We start from the raw sequence: 18,917 nt of genomic DNA, 5'->3' as shown, positions 1-18,917 counted from the left end.
GGTTCCTCAGTAATGTCAGTAATGGGCGAATGTTAAATTGCCCAGTGTTAACATTGCCAAGGCCATGTTTGGGTGTTATCCCAGTGTACCTGATCACATTCCAAAGCATCTGATCCACATGATCACATCCAACGTACCTGATCTATGTGCTCACAGTCCAGAATACTTGATCTAGCTGATCCCGTCCCAGTGTACTCGATCTACCTGATCATGTTCCAGGTTATCTGATCTGTCTGGTCACATCCCAGGTTAGGAGGAAGTGAGAACTGCAGATGCTGGAGATCAGAGTCAAAAAGTGTGGCGCTGAAAAAGCACAGCAGGCCAGGCAGCATCCAAGGAGCAGGAGAGTCGACGTTTTAGGCATAAGCTCTTCATCAGATATGTTGGAGGAGGTAAGGGGGCTGAGAGATAAATAAGAGGATTGGTGTGGGAAAGGTAGCTCGGAAGGCGATAGGTAGATGCCCAGGGGAGGGTGAAAATGATAGGTGGGAGGGGAGGGTGGAGCAGATAGCTGGGAAGGAAGATGGACAGGTAGGATAGTTCAAGATGGCGGTGCCGAGTTGGAGGATTGGATCTGGGATGAGGAGGGGGAAAGGGAGATTAGGAAACCCCACACCTACCCAAAATTCACAAACCTAACTGCCCAGTGGACCAATCATCTCTGCCTGCTCCTGCTCCACCGAATGTATCTCCTCATATCTCGACACCGTCCTGTCCCTCTTGGTCCAGGAACCCCTCACATACATTTGGGACACCACCTCCACCTCCTCCATGAGTTTTGTTTCCCCTGCCCCCCAATGCCTTGTCTTCACCATGGACATCCAGTCCCTGTACATGTCCATCTGCAATGGTGAAGGCCTCCAAGCCCTCTGTTTCTTCCTCTCTCGCTGACCCTACCAGCATCCCTGCACTCATTCAATTGGTGGAACTGGTCCCCATGCCCAAAACAACTTCTCCTTCGAATCCTCCCACTTTCATCAGGCAAATGGACACCTGCATGAGCCCCATGCCTGCCTCTTCATTGGATACACGCAACAGTCCATCTTCTGCAGTTACACCGGCACCATACCCCACCTCTTCCTTTGTTGTATTGGTGACACCTCGTGCTCCCACAAGGAGGTTGAGCACCACCTCCACCGCGCCCCCCCCCCCCCCCCCCCCACCCCAGAAAAATATGATCCCTTACTTCCAATACCTCCACCTCGGCCATATCTGCCTCCAGGAGGAGCAGCGGAGCAATTCCACTCCAGGACATCCCAGATAGCCTTCTAGTTCAAGTACTGCAAAGGATCTTTTCACATCCAGCAGATATTTTCCTGCACATCCAAACACCTCATCACTTGAGTCCGTTGCTCTCCATGTGGTCTCCTCTACATTGCGGAGACAGGACGCCAACTCACAGAATGTTTCAGGGAACATCTCTGGGACACATGCACCAAACAACCCCACTGCCCTGTGGCCGATCACTTCAACTCCCCCTCATACTTTGCCAAGGACATGCAAGTCCTGGGCCTCCTCCACCACCAAATCCAAGCCATCTCATCTCCCACCTTCGGAGCCTTCAACTGCATGGCATCAATGTCAACTTCACCAGTTTCCTAATATCTCCTCCCCCCACCTCATCCCAGATCCAATCCTCCAATGTGGAACAGTCCTACCTATCCATCTTCCTTCCCACCTGTCTACTCCACCTTCCCCTCCAACCTATCACTGTCACCCTCCCCCACCACCTGTACCTACCTATTGCCTTTCCAGCTACCATCCCCTTACCTTCCTATTTATCTCTCAGCCCCCCTAGTCCCCACATTCCTGATGAAGGGCTGATGCCCGAAATGTCGACTCTCCTGCTCCCTGGATGCTGCCTGACCAGCTATGCTTTCCCAGAGCCATACTTTTCCAACCACATCCCAGAGTACTCGATCTACCTGATCACATTCCAAAGCACTTAGTCAGTAACCCATAATTGGTTTCATCACTTAACCACAAGATCAATATTCTTAGAACTATAATAAGAGGCCTCTCTTGTTAGTGTCCTTAGCTCTGGATGCTGCATGTATTAGAGCCAGATTGTGTAGATTTGTGTAACCCGTTTAAACTATAGACTTAAAAAAAAACCTTATGTAATTGTACTGACACTAAAGTATTGTTAGTTCTACATTAACTTGTGTTAGTTCCCAACAGCTAATGTTAACATGACACAAACCAGTGTTTATGGTTCACAAAGTCATAGCCCAGCCTAGCATCAATGATTGCGAGCTGGTTTTATTCTGATGTAAGTTACTATAGTAACATTGGTATTTACTTGACAATAGTTCCAACAACTGAGTGCATCATCACGCATGAGCACACATGGATGTGTATGGGCTGACACAGGCACTTACTCCTTCGGTCTGGATCACAAATAAGTAAAGAGATGCATTCACACAGATGCACAAGATAACCCCTGGAATTGTATCCATGGGTGCAGATGCATTCATTTGTGTGTGATTAACACTAGTTTCTGGGCTCTGACAATGATTTGTGTGGCATCGGTAAAGTGGCAATAACAGTGCTATCCAGCAGCAGCCACTCAGCAATAACCTGCTCAGTGACGCCCAGTTGGGTTCCACCAGAGCCACTCAGCTTCTGACCTCATTACAGCCTTGGTTCAAAGATGGTCAAAAGAGCTGCATTCCAGAGGTGAGGTGAGAGTGACAGCCCTTGACATTAAGACTGCATTCGACCAAGTGTGGCATCAAGAAGCCCCAATAAAACTGGAATCAGTGGGTATCGGGGGTACCCACTGGTTGGAGTCACAACCGAGGAAGATAGTTGTGTTAATTAGAGATCAGTCATTTCCACTCCAGGACATAGTATTATACAGCACGGAAACAGATCCTTCGGTCCGACCAGTCCATGCTGATCATGTTCCCAAACTAAACTAGTGCCACCTGCCTGTGCTTGGGACATATCACTCCAAACCTTTCCTATTCATGTACCTATACTAATATCTTTTAAATGTTATAGTTGTACCCACATCCTCAGGAAGTTCATTCCATACACTTTGTCCCTCTTGTCTTTTTGAAATCTCTCTCCTCTCACCTTAAAAATGTGCCCCTCGTCTGAAAATCTCCAATCCTAGAGAAATGACAATGATCATTAACTCTACTAAAGCCTTCATTATTTTGGAAACTTCTATAAAGTCACCTCTCAACTTCCTATGCTCCAGTGAAAAAAGTCCCAGCCTATCCAAGCCTTTCTTTCAAACCTTCCATACCCCACAACATCCTGGCAAATCTCTTCTGAACCCTCTCCAGTTTAATAATATCCTTCCTATAACTAGTAACTAGAACAGGCCTCACTAATGTTCCATACAACCTCAAATCCTGTGCTCAGACATTTCTTCAGAAGTTCCTCAGGATAGTGTCCTAGGCCATCCATCTGAGCTGCTTTATCAATGACCTTCCCTCCATCATAAGGTCAGTAGTGGGAATGTTCACCAATATTTGCACAATGTTCATCACCATTCACAATTCCTCAGATACTGAAGCAGTCCATGTTCAAATACAACAAGATCTGGACAAAATCCAGGCTTGGGCTGACAAGTGGCAAGTAACATTCACGCCACACAGATGCCGATAATGAGAATCCCCAATTAATGATAATCCACCACCACTTGACATTCAATGGTGTTACACCACTGAATCCCCCACTATTAACATCCTGGGTGTTACCATTGACCAGAAAACTCACTGGACTCACACAATAAACAAGTGGCTACAAGGGCGGGTCAGAGGTTAGGAATACTGCAGCAAGTAACTCACCTCCAGACTCCCCAGAGCCTAAGCACCATCTACAAGGCACAAGCTGGGAGTGTAATAGAATACTCCACACTTGCCTGTATGAGTGCAGCTCCAACAACACTCAAGAAGCTTGACACCATCCAGGACAAAACAGCCCACACGATTGGCACCACACCCACTCCCTCCACCACTAATGCTCAGTAGCAGCAGTGTGTACTACTTACAAGATGCACTGAAGAAATTCACCAAAAATCCTGAGTCAGCATCTTCCAAACCCAAGATCACTTCCACCTAGAAGGACGAAGGCAGCAGATACCACCTGCAAGTTGCCCTCCAAACCACTCACCATCTTGACTTGGAAATATATCACGGTCAAAGTTCTGAATTCCCTCCCTAAGATCAATTTGGGTCAACCCACAGCACATGGACTGCAGCTGTTCAATAAGGTAGCTCACCCCTAACTTCTCAAGGGTAGCTAGGTGATGGCCCAGCTGGTGTTGCCACTTTCCTTATATGAATTAAAAAAACACCAGTATGTGGGCACAAACACTAGTCGGTGTGATGCCAACACAGTATTATTGACATGAGCATTAGTTGGGTCCATTACTTTTTGTCATTTACATAAATGCCTTGGATATGAATATAGAAGATATAGTTAGTAAGTTTGCAGATGACACCAAAACTGGAGGTGTAGTGGACAAGAACGAAGGTTACCTCAGATTACAACAGGATCTTGATCAGGTGGGCCAATGGGCTGAGGAGTGGCAGATGGGGTTTAATTTAGATAAATGCGAGGTGTGGCATTTTGGAAAAACAAATCAGAGCAGGATGTATAGACTTAATGGTAAGGTCCTAGGGAGTGCAGCTGAACAAGGAGACCTTGGAGTGCAGGTTCTTAGCTCCTTGAAAGTGGAGTCGCAGGTAGATAGGATAGTGAAGAAGGTGCTTGGTATGCTTTCCTTTATTGGTCAGAGTATTGAGTACAGGAGTTGGGAGGTCATATTGCAGCTGTACAGGGCATTGGTCGGCCACTTTTGGAATATTATTGGAAGGACGTTGTGAAACTTGAAAGGGATCAGAAAAGATTTGCAATGACATTGCCAGGGTTGGAAGATTTGAGCTTGTGAACAGGCTGGGACCTTTTCCCCTGGTGCATTGGAGGCTGAGGGTGACCTTATTGAGGTTTATAAGATCATGAGGGGCATGGATAGGATAAATAGACAAAGTATTTTCCCTGGGGTGGGGGAGTCCAGAACTAGAGGGCATAGGTTCAGGGTGACAGGAGAAAGATATAAAAGGGACCTTAGTTTCTATATTAGTTTCTATACATGCAGACAAAAAAGGACATCACTTAGACTGTGACAACACACACATCCTAAGACAGGCAAAAAAAATACACACATGAGAATTCTTAGAGGTATGGCATTTTAACCAGTACTCTCTCCATCAACAAAAACGTCGATTTAGATCATATCTACCTTCCCTTGAAAAAAAACAGAAATGACATCACCCACCTTAAGAAACCAAGATATTTAAATAGAGAAGGGGACATATCACCAGTGCTTCCCTGGAGACTCTAACTGATGATGTTACCTCGTGACAAAAAGTCTGAAAACAAACCTTCAAGCGCAGCAAGCTAACTTCCATACTTATGCTAACACTAGTTTGTAGATACCATCTCTATTTTGTATACATTTTACACTGCAGTTTGCTGCTCACAATGCAGTCTCCTCTCCACTGCGGAGATGAAGCGTAAACCAGGGGACCACTTTGTGGAATGTCTATGTCTCCATAAAAATGACCCTGAGCTCCCAGGTGCCCGCCACTTCAACACACCACCATGTTCCCTGGTCAATGTTTCTGTCAGGGACCTTCTGGACTCAATATAGAGTTCAATAATTTTAGAACCTTTACCCACCCCCATAGCCCAGACTCTGTCATGACATGGGCTGCTTTCAGCACAGCCAACCCATTTTCACCTACTTATGGGCCCCGTTACCAGTTTATCTGTCCCCTTGGTCATCCATTTATCTGTCTTTCTCTCCCTCTGGGCTCCATCTCCGCCTACCGTTTCCTCCTTTACCCTCCTGCCTTTAGCATATACACCAGTTTTTCCTCGCTACTATCTAGTTCTGAAGAAGGATGATTGACTGAGTTTTTCCAGCACTTTCTGCTATGTTTAACATTGGTTTGTGTTCGATTATAACTAGTTTGTTTACTGGTAACACTCACTTGGGACACTAACACTAGTTTTTGTAACAGCAACACTTGTGTGAGTTCACAGTAAATGAACATTCTATCGATGTTTTCTGTAACAGGATGTGATTGAAGCCATCGCAGAAAGTGCTTTCAAAACGTCCCAGTACCCAGTTATACTGTCCTTTGAGAACCATGTTGACTCGTAAGTACATTTGACTGTCCTGTTCCAAACTGTTAGTGTGGCTGATAATCAGACTGGAATGCAGACAGATTGTGGCTGATCCTCAACTCCACTTTCCTGCCTTTTCTCCATTACCTTTGATTCCTTCTTACTCATTAAAAATCTGTCTATCTCAGCCTTCACCATACTTAATGACCCGTCCTCGATAACCCTCTACGGTAAACGAATTGCACAGATTCACTCCCCTCTGAGAGAAGAAATACCTCCTCATCTCTGCCTTAGATGGACAATGCTCTGTTCTGAGATGATGCCGTTTGGTCCAAAACTCTCCCACAAGGGGAAACAACTTTTCCACATCTCCCCTGTCAAATGTCCTAAGAATCTTGTACATTTCAATAAAGTCATCTCTCATTCTTCTAAACTCCCAATGAAAACAGTCCCAATCTACTCATCCTCTCCCCTTAAAACACCCCCTCCATACCTGGGATCAACCGAATGGACCTTCTCTGGGCTACCTCCAATGCCACTATATCTTTCCTTTTATAAGGGGCCCAAAACCTAGAACATTACACTGCAGTACAGGCCCTTTGGCCCTCGATGTTGTGCCGATTTGTGAAAACAGTCTAAAGCCCACCAAAGCTACACTACTCCATTCTCATCCATACGTTAATCCAATGACCATTTAAATGTCCTTAATATTGGAAAGTGTATTACTGTTCCATGCCCTTACTACTCTCTGAGTAAAGAAACTACCTCTGACGTCTGTCCTATATCTATCACCCCTCAATTTAAAGCTATCTCCCCTCATGCTAGCCATCACCATCCAAGGAAAAAGGCTCTCACTGTCCACCCTTTCTAATCCTCTGATCATCTTGTATGCCTCTATTAAGTCACCTTTGAACCTTCTTCTCTCTAACAAAAACAGCCTCAAGTCCCCCAGCTTTTCCTCATAAGACCGTCCCTCCATACCAGGCAGAATCCTAGTAAATTTTCTCTGCATCCTTTCCAATGCTTCCACATCCTTCCTATGATGTGGCGACCAGAACTGTAAGCAATACTCCAAGTGCAGCCTCACCAGAGTTTTGCAACACGACCTCATGGCTCCGAAACTCAATTCCTCTCCCAATAAAAGCTAACACACTGTTCATCTTCTTAACAGCCCTATCAACCTGGTGGCAACTCTCAGGGATACATGTACATGGACACCGAGATCTCTCTGCTTATTCACACTGCCAAGAATCTTACCATTAGCCCAGTACTCTGCATTCCTGTTATTCCTACTAAAGTGAATCACCTCACACTTTTCCGCATTAAACTCCACTTCCCACCTCTCAGCCCAGCTCTGCAGCTTATATATGTCCCTCTGTAACCTACAACATCCTTCGGCACTGCCCACAACTCCACTGACTTTAGTTTCATCCACAAATTACTAACCCATCCTTCTACGCACTCATCCAGGTCATTTATAAAAATGAAAAACAGCAGTGGCTCCAAAACAGATCCTTGCGGTACACCACTAGTAACTGATCTCTAGGATGAACATTTCCCATCAGCCATCAGCCTCTGTCTTCTTATAGCTAGCCAATTTCTGATCCAGACCCCTAAATCACCCTCAATCCCATGCCTCCGTATTTTCTGGGGAGCCTTATCAAATGCCTTACTAAAATCCATATACACCACATCAACTGCTTTACCCTCATCCACCTGATGGTCACCTTCTCAAAGAACTCACTAAGGTTATGGGCAGCACGGTGGCACAGTGGTTAGCACTGCTGCCTCACAGCGCTGGAGACCCGGGTTCAATTCCCACCTCAGGTGACTGACTGTGTGGAGTTTGCACGTTCTCCCCGTGTCTGTGTGGGTTTCCTCCGGGTGCTCCAGTTTCCTCCCACAGTCCAAAGATGTGCAGGCCAGGTGAATTGGCCATGCTAAATTTCCCGTAGTGTTAGGTTAGGGGTATGAGTGGGTGGTGGGTTGGTGTGGACTTGTTGGGCCGAAGGGCCTGTTTCCACACTGTAATGTAATGTTTGTGAGGCACAACCTACCCTTTACAAAACCATATTGACTATCTCTAATCAACTTACTCCTTTCTAGATGGTTATAAATCTTTAACCCTTATAACCCTTTCCAAAACTTTACCCACAACCGAGGGTCACTGCTCTATTTTGGAACACTTGGGGAAGTGCCTTTTCCGAGTCTTTACATCGCTCGTTGATGTTTGTGTACTGTCTAGCATCACCACAGACCAAGGACCAGGTGATACTGGTGGTATACGAGGCTGGTTGTTATCGTCATTATTAGCGGGGACCTACTGATGTTGTTGATGTTGTAGGATTTTGTGGACCGGCTTGCCCCCATTTTTAAAAATTTTTATATATTTTTCGTGGGGTTCTTCCGGTCCTTGTCTCTGTGGAGGATCTTATCTCACCGTTTACGGTTTTTGCTCACTTGTCACTAAAGAGTTGTAAGAGTTCAAGTTGTCAGTGACACAGTGAGTCTTGATGTCTTTTGGGTGAATGTATCGTATCTCTCGACGCCCAGGAATTTCATGAGGTGGTTATTCATATCCAGCCACTTGCCTCGTGCGCCCATCATGAAGCCAAAGTATTTGGGGTCCACGCCTCCCGTCAATTCCGTGACCTCGGCATTCAGGTGTTTATATTTCTCTTGTTTTTTCTTGCCATGCTATTTCCAGTGCTTTACTGTCATTCTCGTACCACACTGTGACATCTATAACCGCGATCTTGTGGTCTTTTCCAAATATGAGATCGGGCTTCCATAGACAGCCGTCGTTGGCAAACAGTCTGGGCTCCATGTACGATGTCCAGCCGTACTTACTGACATGTTTCTGCAACTGGTCAGTGATCTTGTTATGGCATTTTATTCGAGCATTTTTCACGAATGGGCAGCATTATGAGATGTGTGATATGGTCTCGTTTGCCGTCTCACACCTTCGGCATAGTTTGTTTCGGTTTGGCCTTCCTCTAGATAATGTGGGTCTTGTCAGGTATAGATTACACCGGAAGAGTACGCTGTTTATGAATCTAGAGGATTTTTGTTGTACTCTGGCTTTTGTCCAAGAATTAGAGATCTTGTCATCTCTAAAGTACTGGATGCCTGCCCCTTGACTTTTCGAATTCCCACTCCCTCCAGCCAGCATACCTATTGGGTTGTTTTGGTCGCCCCACGTTTGCCTCCTGGAGTGCAGGCATAATGTCTTAGATGGCGGTCATCGGGTTGATTTCCCCTTCGCCGCTGCTGGGTTGGAAATTTTCAATTTCCTTGAGGACCATGAGCTCGCGCAGTCCTGCAACGGTCTCTGTGTTGTTCTCTCCTTTATATTGAAAGGAGGCCCGAATGACCACATCACTGGACATGTCTAGTGCCTCGCGTTTGCGAACAATCAAAGATGGGATTTGCACTTCCAGTTTTGGGATGCCTAGACCGCCATTCCTGTTGCTAGCGTATAGCACTCCGTCTGCGGTATGAGGTGGTAGGTGTAGGAATTCTTTGATGGCGTTGTGGATTATTTGGTCCAGCTTTATGAGAGTAGCCTGTGATGCTTCTGTCAGGATCAGATGGAAGTACAATCGTGGCTTGGCATGTATCTTTAGGATCTCCAGCTGTTGTCGTGGTCGGAGAGGTGCTGCCCGTATTCCTTCATCTCAGCAGGACTTAAGATTCTCCTCCCACTCCCCTTCTGCCACACCTGCCCATGGATCAATACAGGCACCCAGGTATTTTTCTGTGTCGCCTGGGGGTATGTAGGCTATGGATTCGTCCTGCAGCTTCCAGTCTGCGAAGTGATTTTATAAGAAGGTTTTCCTTTTAAAAGTGAAGTGGAATCCCTTTGTCTTTGCTGTGTTAATACTGAGGCCTGTATGGTGACAGTATGCCTGGAGCAGCTTCAGATTCCTAGCCATACCAGTGTGTGAGTCGCTTAGAAGGGCAATGTCATCCGCGAAGGCCAAAGTCGAGCAGTTGACTCTTCTGCCGCCCAGGGACATGGAGACCCCTGAGTTGGTCCTCTCCAGAGAGCACACCAACGGATCCAAAGCAATGTTAAATAATATTGGTGAGAGTGGGTCACCCTGCTTTACGCCCCTCTCAATGGTTATTGGGGGTGGTTAAGTTTCCATTCCCTTCCACCACTGTTGTGTTGCCAGTGTATAGGTCTTCAATGAGACTAACAAAGGCTTCAGGTAGTTTCACTCTTTGCAAGGATTTGATCAATAACTTGTGCCCAACCGAGTCGAGCACTTTCGCTAGATCGACAAAGATGACTGCGAGGTCCTTACCATTGTACTTTGCTCCCTTGATGATGTTTTCGAGGACAACAATGTTTTCATTGCATCCGGGAGTGGCTGCTCGGAACCCCTTTTGCCTGGGGTCTATTTCGACTGTTTCACTCAGGCGTTGTGCCATTATTTTTGTGAACAGCTGGAGCAGTATTGGACCGATGGTTATTGGTCGTCAGTTGTCAATGCTTTTCAAGCGGTCCTTATCCTTGCACTTAGGAATCAGGACCGTTGACTCTTTTTTTAGTGAATTGGGGATCGTGCTTGACTTTAGTCATAGGGAGAAGAGGCGGGGTAGACTGCTCATGGATTGTTCTTATATCCTGCAGTTTCAGGCCGTCTGGTCCAGCGGCACTGTTCTCGTCTATCCCCTTGATGGCCGCTTCAACCTCCTCTACCATCAAGGACCCGTTATCAACCTTGCCAGTATATAGGGCATACTTATTTATGTTTGATTTCTTATTTGGTGCTGACAGTTTCTCACAGAATCATGTCTCCAACTCCTCTTTTGAGAGAGGACAAGCGGATGAGGTCGGTGCCCCCATGATCTCGCGAGCTAGTTGACACCGGTTGGATTTGTAAAGCTGCTGTGTCGCTCTAAACAGTGCTTTACGTGCTGCCCACCTTTGTTTGACTCCGGTATTGCTACCGGTCCTTTTGTCTTTCTTGGCCCGATCTTTTTGGGGCCTCTTGTGTTTGTCCTGTCTTTTCCTACTATTCATTGGTAGGTTGGTAATACTTTCCACTCGTCCGATTCCGAGGGCAAGCGTGTCCAGGTCATTCCTCGTGCTCAAGAGCTCCTCAGCTTGTGTAAACTGGTCATCTACGTCCCTATGTTTAAGGATTGAAGCCGGTGTTCTTCGGCTAGCTCTTTGGCATTGGGCTTGATCGTCAGAATTTTCTTGGACACTCTCTGCCTCAGAATCGTGCGAGTCTATACCTGTCGTTGGCTCGCTGATGGTCTTGACCTCCATCGGGGTGTTGGCCAGGAGCCTGCGCTTGCCTGAGATTTGCTTTGGTGTTTTGGTTTTCAGGATGCTAGCGATGGATTTGTTTATAAATTTGCATCCTGCAAATCTCACCTCTAATTCCCTCAGGAGTGCCACCTCCCCTGTGACCATACGCGGTCGCTTCTCCCAGGTTTGCCCTTGACTTTGGGTGCCGGTTTGAGGCATTTCTTGTTTCATAGAACTGGATGTCTGTGCCTCTCGTGTTGACCAAGGCCTGATTGTATTGAAACCGTTGGTCACACGCACTGCATGCAAAGTCCCCACTTGGGGGTTGTTTCGTTCCTTTGCATTTTGGATAATGGCAGGCTATTGAGTGGTATTCTCCTGCCTTATCGCAGCGTGAACATTTTGTTTGGATGTCCTTTATTCTGTGCACTTTAGTCACATGGGTCTTAAACAGACTCACTGTGGGGAAGAGGGTGTCGCAGTCCTTGCAGAACAGCCCATCGACAGGATAGTGGATCTGAGACAGATGTTCTGTCGCATACTGGCTCAATAACAACTCCTTCCATGAAGGCAGTTGCATCAGCTGTTTCTTCGCCAGTCTCATTTATAGTCTTTTTCATGTCTATGCCCTGCTTTATGTCTCGATAGCTTTTGTTGTAGAAGGTTTGGGTAGTTATGCTTATCTCAACCGCAGGGTGGGCTGCCCTTACGGTGCCTTCTTCAACGTTATCTGTGTCATCCGTTTTATAGGGTGAGCCGGCTCCCTGGGAGGGGTGACCGGTCTCAGCTCCATGTAAGGTAGGAGGTAACGTCTCAAGGTTGCTGTCTCGGTCTGGACCGAGGTGGACCTTTGTTGCGGGTTTTAAACATGTACAACCTAATGACTTATCACAGCTCGTGGTTGTGAACGAGGCTGTGGGGAGGTTGTTTTTCCGGGACGCTTCCCAGCCGGACTGCTCCATTGAAAATGGAAGACTCATACTGGTTTTTTGAGAGCTGGTCAGTCTAGACCACGGCTGCCTCGTACTTTTTCTGGTCGTTTGGTCGCCCAACAGCCAGGACTGCTGGGCTTACTGGTGGGGCTAGCAGGGAGGCACGACACACACTATGTGCCAAAAATACGTGAAAATGTCATAGTCGGCAATTATGCCTTCTTAAGGGAGTAATTAAGAGAGTCAGCCCTTAAGAGCGTCATAGTTACTCCCGCCAGACTTGTCTCTACTCCCCTTCTTGAACAAGGAGACAAGATTTGCTATCCTCCAGTCTTCTGGCACTATTCCTATAGATAATGATGACATAAAGATCAAAGCCAAAGGCTCTGCAATCTCCTCCCTAGTTTCCCAGAGAATCCTAGGATAAATCCCATCCTACCCACAGGACTTTCCTACTTTCACATTTTCCAGAATTGCTAACACCTCCTCCTTCTGAATCACAATCCCATGTGGTGTAATAGCCTATATCTCAGTATTCTCCTCAACAAAATTGCCTTTTTCCTTTGTGAATACTGATGAAACATATTCATTTAGCACCTCTCTTATCTCTTTGGATTCCACGTAGAACTTCCCACTACTGTCCTTGATTGGCCCTAATCTTACCCTAGTCATTCTTTTATTCCTGACATACCTACACAAAGCTTTAGGGTTTTCCTTGATCCTACCTGCCAAAGACTTCTCATGTTCCCTCCTCGCTCTTCTTAGCTCAACCTTTCGGTCCTTTCTGGCTAACTTGTAAGCCCTGAGTCTTCATGTCTCATCTTTACATAAGCCTCCTTCTTCCTCTTGACAAGAGATTCAACTTCTTTAGTAAACTATGGTTCCCTCGCTCGACCACTTCCTCCCTGCCTGACAAGTCCACACTTATCAGGACATGTCGTCACTGTTCCGTGAACAAGCTCCACATTTCAATTGTGCCCATCCCCTGCAGTTTCCTTCCCCATCCTATGCATCCTAAATTTGCCTTTGGCTAATTGCATCATAATCGCCATTCTCCCAGCTATAACTCTTGTCCTGCGATATGTACCTATCCCTTTGTAACCGAATTGTGATCATTATCACCAAAGTGCTCACCTACCTCACATCTAACACCTGGCCTGGATCTTCCATCCTGTTATACTCCATTCCCCTTTATCCACCCAGATGGCCTACACCTGCTCCTAGTTCTTATATTCTTATTTCCTTTGAAATAACCTTTTTCTGATTTATGCACTAGGACACTCAGATCTCTCTAAATCCCAGAGCTCTGCAATCTCTGACCATTTAGATAATGCCCTTTTTTCATTGTTCCTGCAAACACGGTCAGTTTCGCATTTTCTCACATTGTATTCTATTGCCCACTTCTTTGCCCACTTACGTAAGCCTTTTCAATATGGTTTGATGGTTTCCCTAGTCACTTCAGACAGAAGTTGAATGTCAAACACATTGCCATGAATCTGGAGTCATCTGTAGGCCAATCAGTTGCACGTGTAGAACCCCTGTTCCAGAAAGGAAAGAAAGCTGGAAACTAAAGGCCAGATAGCCTTAGGTCTGTCATGGAGAAAATGCAAGAACTGTTATTAACCAAGCTGCAGCAGGATATTTAGAAAATCATAATCTATCAGGCAGAGTGAACATGGCTTAGTGAAAGAGAAATTTATGGAAGCTCTTTGAGGGCATACCTTGCAGGGTGGATAAAAGGGAACTATTAGATGCAGTGTATTTAGATATTCTTTGAAAAGGGCATTTGAAAAGGGCATTTAAGCTAAGAGTTCAAGGTGTTGGCATTAATTTATTAGCAAGGATAGGCAATTGGCTGATTCACAGAAAACAGATAAATGAATCATTCTTAAGATGGCAAACTGGAACCAGTGGAGTGCCACAGAGATCAGTGTTGGGGGCTCAACTGTTTACAATCTATATCAATGACATGGTTGAAAAAAATCTACTGTATTATTGTCAGATTTGCTGAAAATACAATTACAGGTGGAAAAACAAGTTATGAAGAGGCTACAAAGAGTCTGTAAAGGGATATAGAAATACTAAGTTAGTGGCCAATGATTTTGGTGATAGAGTAAATGTGAAGTTGTCCACTTTGGCAAAAGAAAAAGCAGAAAAGCAGGACAATACAAAAATAGAGAGAGAATGCAGAAGGTCATGTGCAGAGGGATCTGGGTGTCCCTGTATAGGAATCACAAATGAAGCTACAGAAACTGTTCAGGAAAACAAAAGAAATATCGGCAATGGGGATGGAGCATAAAAGTAGGGAAGTCTTGCAACAACTTGGCACAGTGGCTAAGTGGTTAGCGCTGCTGCCTCACAGTGCCTGAAACCCAGGTTCGATTCCACCCTTGGGCAACCATCTGTGTGGAACTTGCACATTCTCCTCAAGTCTGCGTAGCTTTCCACCACAGTTTGAAGATGTGCAGGTTAGATGGACCGGCCATGCCAAAGTGTCCATAGTGCCCAGGGATGGGCAGGCTAGGTGGATTAGCCATGGGAAATGCAGAGTTACAGGGATAGGGTAGGGGAGTGGTCTGAGTGGAATGCTCTTTGAGAGTCGGTGTGGGCCAAATAGCCTGCGTCCACACTGTAGGGATTCTGTCTGTACAGGGTATCAGTGAGATTATATCTGGAGTACTGTGTACAGCTCTGATCTCCTTACTTGAGCATTTTTGCACACACTGGAAGCAGTTCACAAAAGGTTTGAACAGGTTGGCCCTATACTCGTTAGAGTTCTTAACAAAAACGGGATGATGTTACATCTGAGAGAGGTTGATGGGGTAGATGCTGAACGTATGTTTCCTCTTGTGGGAAGGTCTAAACCTAGGGCTACAGTTTGAAAAGGAGGGGGGTCTTTTATTTAAAACAGAGATGAGAAGGATTATCCCTTCACAGGGGTTGTTAGTGTTTGGATCTGTCTGTCTCAGGAACAGTGGAAAATGGGATCACTGAATATTCTCAAGCCCGAGTTTTGATTGATGACAGAGTTGAGTGTTATGGAGAAAGCCAGGCAGGAAAGTAGACTATATTGAATGGTGGACCAGCCTTGAGGAGCCAAATAGCCTACTTCTGATTCTGTTCCTTATGGTTTTATACACTATGAACGCAATATATTGCCCTAAAATAAATAGTAAATTGGAGGTGGGGGGAGTTGTGATCAGCCAGTATTTCACAGTCACATGAAACCATCTTTTTCATTCCTGATTCCTTAATTAAATTCAATTTCCACCAGCTCTCCTGAACTGATGTCTCCAAAGCATTGGTGCAGACTGTTGGATTCCTCGTCCACTCGTATATCTGCAGCTATTTACTGCCTGACTGGGTATCTCACCTTTCAGTGTCTCTATACTCCTAGCGCCTGTCCCTCTCAGTTTCTCTCTTGCTCTGCCCATGTCCATCTTTCTCTCCCTCTGTGCCTATCTCTCTCAGCGCATCTCTCTCTTTCTCTTTCCCTCATCACCTGTATCTCTCACTCTCTTTCCCTCAATGCCTGTCTCACTCTCACTCTCTTTTACTCAGTGCCTCTCTCTCTCTTTCTCCCCAGTGCCTCTCTCTCTCTTTCTCCCCAGTGCCTCTCTCTCTCTTTCTCCCCAGTCCCTCTCTCTCTCTTTCTCTCTGTGCCTGTCTCTCTCTCTCCACCTGCCTCAATGTCTGTCTGTCTGTCTCTCTCTCTCTCTTTCTCTCAGCACCTATCCCTCTCTCTTCGCCTCAGTGTCTGTGTCTCTCTCCCATTCAGTGCCTCTCTCTCTCTCTCTCTCTCTCTTGCGCTCACTCACTCACTCTCACTGCCTATGTCTTGTGCACCCTCAATGCTTGTCTCACTCCCCAGCATATTGCCTTTCTCCTCTCACCCAGTTTCTCTCTCTTTTCCCCCATGTCTGTTCCTCTCTCACAGGGTCTCTGTCTCCTTCTGCATGTTTCTTTCTCCCTCACTTTCTCTCTACCCCAATATCTCCCTCACTGTCTCTTTCTCTCTGTGTCTCTGCATCTCCCTCTCTCTCTCTCATTGTCTCTCCCCCTCAACCTCTGTTCTGATGGCTCTTTGAAAGAGAAGCTTCCCTAATTTCACTTCCTTGTCTGTTTTCCTGAGACATTGCATTTATAGATGTCTGACCATTTCCTTTGATTTCCACCAGCCCGAAACAGCAAGCTAAGATGGCTGACTACTGCCGGATAATATTTGGCGATATGTTACTGACAGACACCATGGAAAAGTACCCAGTAAGTAAGGATTGTAAACCACAGAGGCTGCGACATGATTGGGGTGGTGGTTGCGTAGAAAGTTGCGATGGGGAGGACATATGGAAAGTTGTGTTGGGAGTTGAAAGTTGTGGTGGTGAGGGTGATGGAAAGTTGTGACTGTGGGCTATTGGTTGAGTGAAAAGCTGGTGATGTTCACAGTGAGGGGCTTTGCCATGAGCATCTTTGTAGGATATCTGGTGTGTTCCTGGGAGAGTCCGGCATGTCAGTGTCTTGGAGCACTCCAGTGTGGTGCAGTCTCTATCAGATCCTGAGATAATGAACTTTAATTCCTCTCCTGTGCCTCCCGGCACCTTAGAGAGAGCCCACAGCCTCCTCCTCTCACCAACTGAGGTGGGGAATGAGCAGGGCTCGTCATTCTGATCACCATCCTGTGGCCATTGCCAGCTAACCGGAATGTGGTCAAGGGAAAGATGGCACTTCGTGCTCTCCCCCATTTCTGAAGTTTCTCTTAGTTCAAGAACAAAGAACAAAGAACAAAGAAAATTTACAGCCCAGGAACAGGCCCTTCGGCCTTCCAAACCTGAGCCGATCCAAATCTACTGTCTAAACCTGTCGCCCAATTCCTAAGCATCTGTATCCCTCTGTTCCCCACCTACTCGTGCATCTGTCCAGACGCATCTTAAATGAATTTACTGTGCCTGCCTCTACTACCTCTGCTGGTGATGCGTTCCAGACGTCCACCACCCTCTGTGTGAGGTACTTGTGTGTATCCCCCTTAAACTTTCCACATCTCACCCTGAAACTGTGGCCTCTCATTATTGAATCCTTCAGCCTGGGAAAAAGCTTACCTCTATTCAGGCTGAATGCTGTTGCTTATTTATAAACTTCAACTGACCCCACAATGCAGTAGGGCACACAAGTTATCTCTTGTTGACAGGTACCAAGTATTAAACGATTATTTGGCCGCAGAAAGGGAATTGGACGATTATTTGAAGACACAGATTTGAGGGCAATAGGGTAAAGACAGGAAAGGGGACTGACTGACCTGCTTCTGCTGAGAGAGGGGGAGAGACCAGAATTAATTTTAAAGAGGTCTGTTCAAAAGTCTGATAACAGTGGGGAATAAGCTGTTCTTGAATCTGTTGGTTTATGTACTGGTGTACAAGCTTTTATATCTTCTGCCCAACGGAACAGGATGGAAAACAGTATAAGGGAGTGGGACGGTCTCTGTAGTTTCTTGTGGTCTTGGGAACAGCAGTTGCCGTACCAATCTGTGATGCATCCAGATATTAGAATCCCTACAGTGTGGAAACATGCCCTTCAGCTCAATAAGTCCACACTCACCCTCCGAAGAGTAACCCATCCAGACCCATTCCCTGACCCTATTACCCTATATTTATCCTAATTAATGTACATAACCTACACATCCCTGAACAGGATGGGCAATTTAGCATGACCAATTCACCCGCCCTGCACATCTTTGGATTGTGAGAGGAAACCGGAGCATCCAGAGGAAACCCATGCAGACCCGGGGAGAATGTTCAAACTCCACACAGCCCAAGGCTGGAATTGAACCTGGGTCCCTGACAATGTGAGGCAGCAGTGCTAACCACTGAGCCACCGTGCTGCCCATATGGTGCTTTAGGTGGTGTTACGGTAAAGTAACCATCCCAAGTGGCAATTATTACAGAAGATCTAAGGTCAATGACTCAATAATTCATCAAGAAATTTAAACACATTGCTGCAGCTCCCAGCTCAAAGACCATTGAACCCTGAGGTCGATAACACACTTGCCATTCCCCACTCCCCTCAATTATTCACATTGGCTGGTATCCACATATCATTCAATCCTTTTTGCCCTGATTCCATCTCAATAACCTCCCACACCATCTGGTTTGGAGCTGGGAATAAGGGGAAAGATTGACATAGAATCCCCACATCCACAAGTAGGCCAATGGGCCCATTGAGTCCACACTGACCCTCTGAAGACCATCCCATGCAGACCCCAACCCCCTATCTGCAACCTGCATTTCCCATGGCCAATCCACCTAACCTGCACATCCCTGGACACAGTGGGTAATTTAGCATGGCCAATCTACCTGACCTCCACCATTTTGGATTGTGGGAGGAAGCCGGAGCACCCGGAGGAAACCCACACAGACACGGGAGAATGTGCAAACTCCACACAGACAGTCACCCGAGGCTGGAATCAAACCCGGGTCCCTGGCGCTATGAGGCAGCAGTGCTAATCACTGAGCCACCATGCAGCCCTATGGTTACAAGACTTAATTGTCACTGACCAAACTGATTCCATCACCCACCAT

General features: G+C 46.2%; 1 protein-coding gene across 1 annotated transcript in view; it reads left to right on the top strand.

The window, feature by feature from the left end:
- The window catches only part of LOC140476577 (1-phosphatidylinositol 4,5-bisphosphate phosphodiesterase beta-2-like), a 161,788-nt gene that overhangs the window by 77,188 nt on the left and 65,683 nt on the right, over positions 1-18,917 (top strand). Inside the window, exons 12-13 of the mRNA XM_072569387.1 lie at positions 6,101-6,183; positions 16,527-16,611. Of these exons, the coding sequence (XP_072425488.1) occupies positions 6,101-6,183; positions 16,527-16,611 (168 nt within the window). The remainder of the gene's footprint in view (positions 1-6,100; positions 6,184-16,526; positions 16,612-18,917) is intronic.

The sequence above is a fragment of the Chiloscyllium punctatum genome, chromosome 4, assembly GCF_047496795.1.
Source record: "Chiloscyllium punctatum isolate Juve2018m chromosome 4, sChiPun1.3, whole genome shotgun sequence".
Classification (NCBI taxonomy): domain Eukaryota; kingdom Metazoa; phylum Chordata; class Chondrichthyes; order Orectolobiformes; family Hemiscylliidae; genus Chiloscyllium; species Chiloscyllium punctatum.
This window is presented reverse-complemented; position numbering and strand designations above follow the sequence as displayed.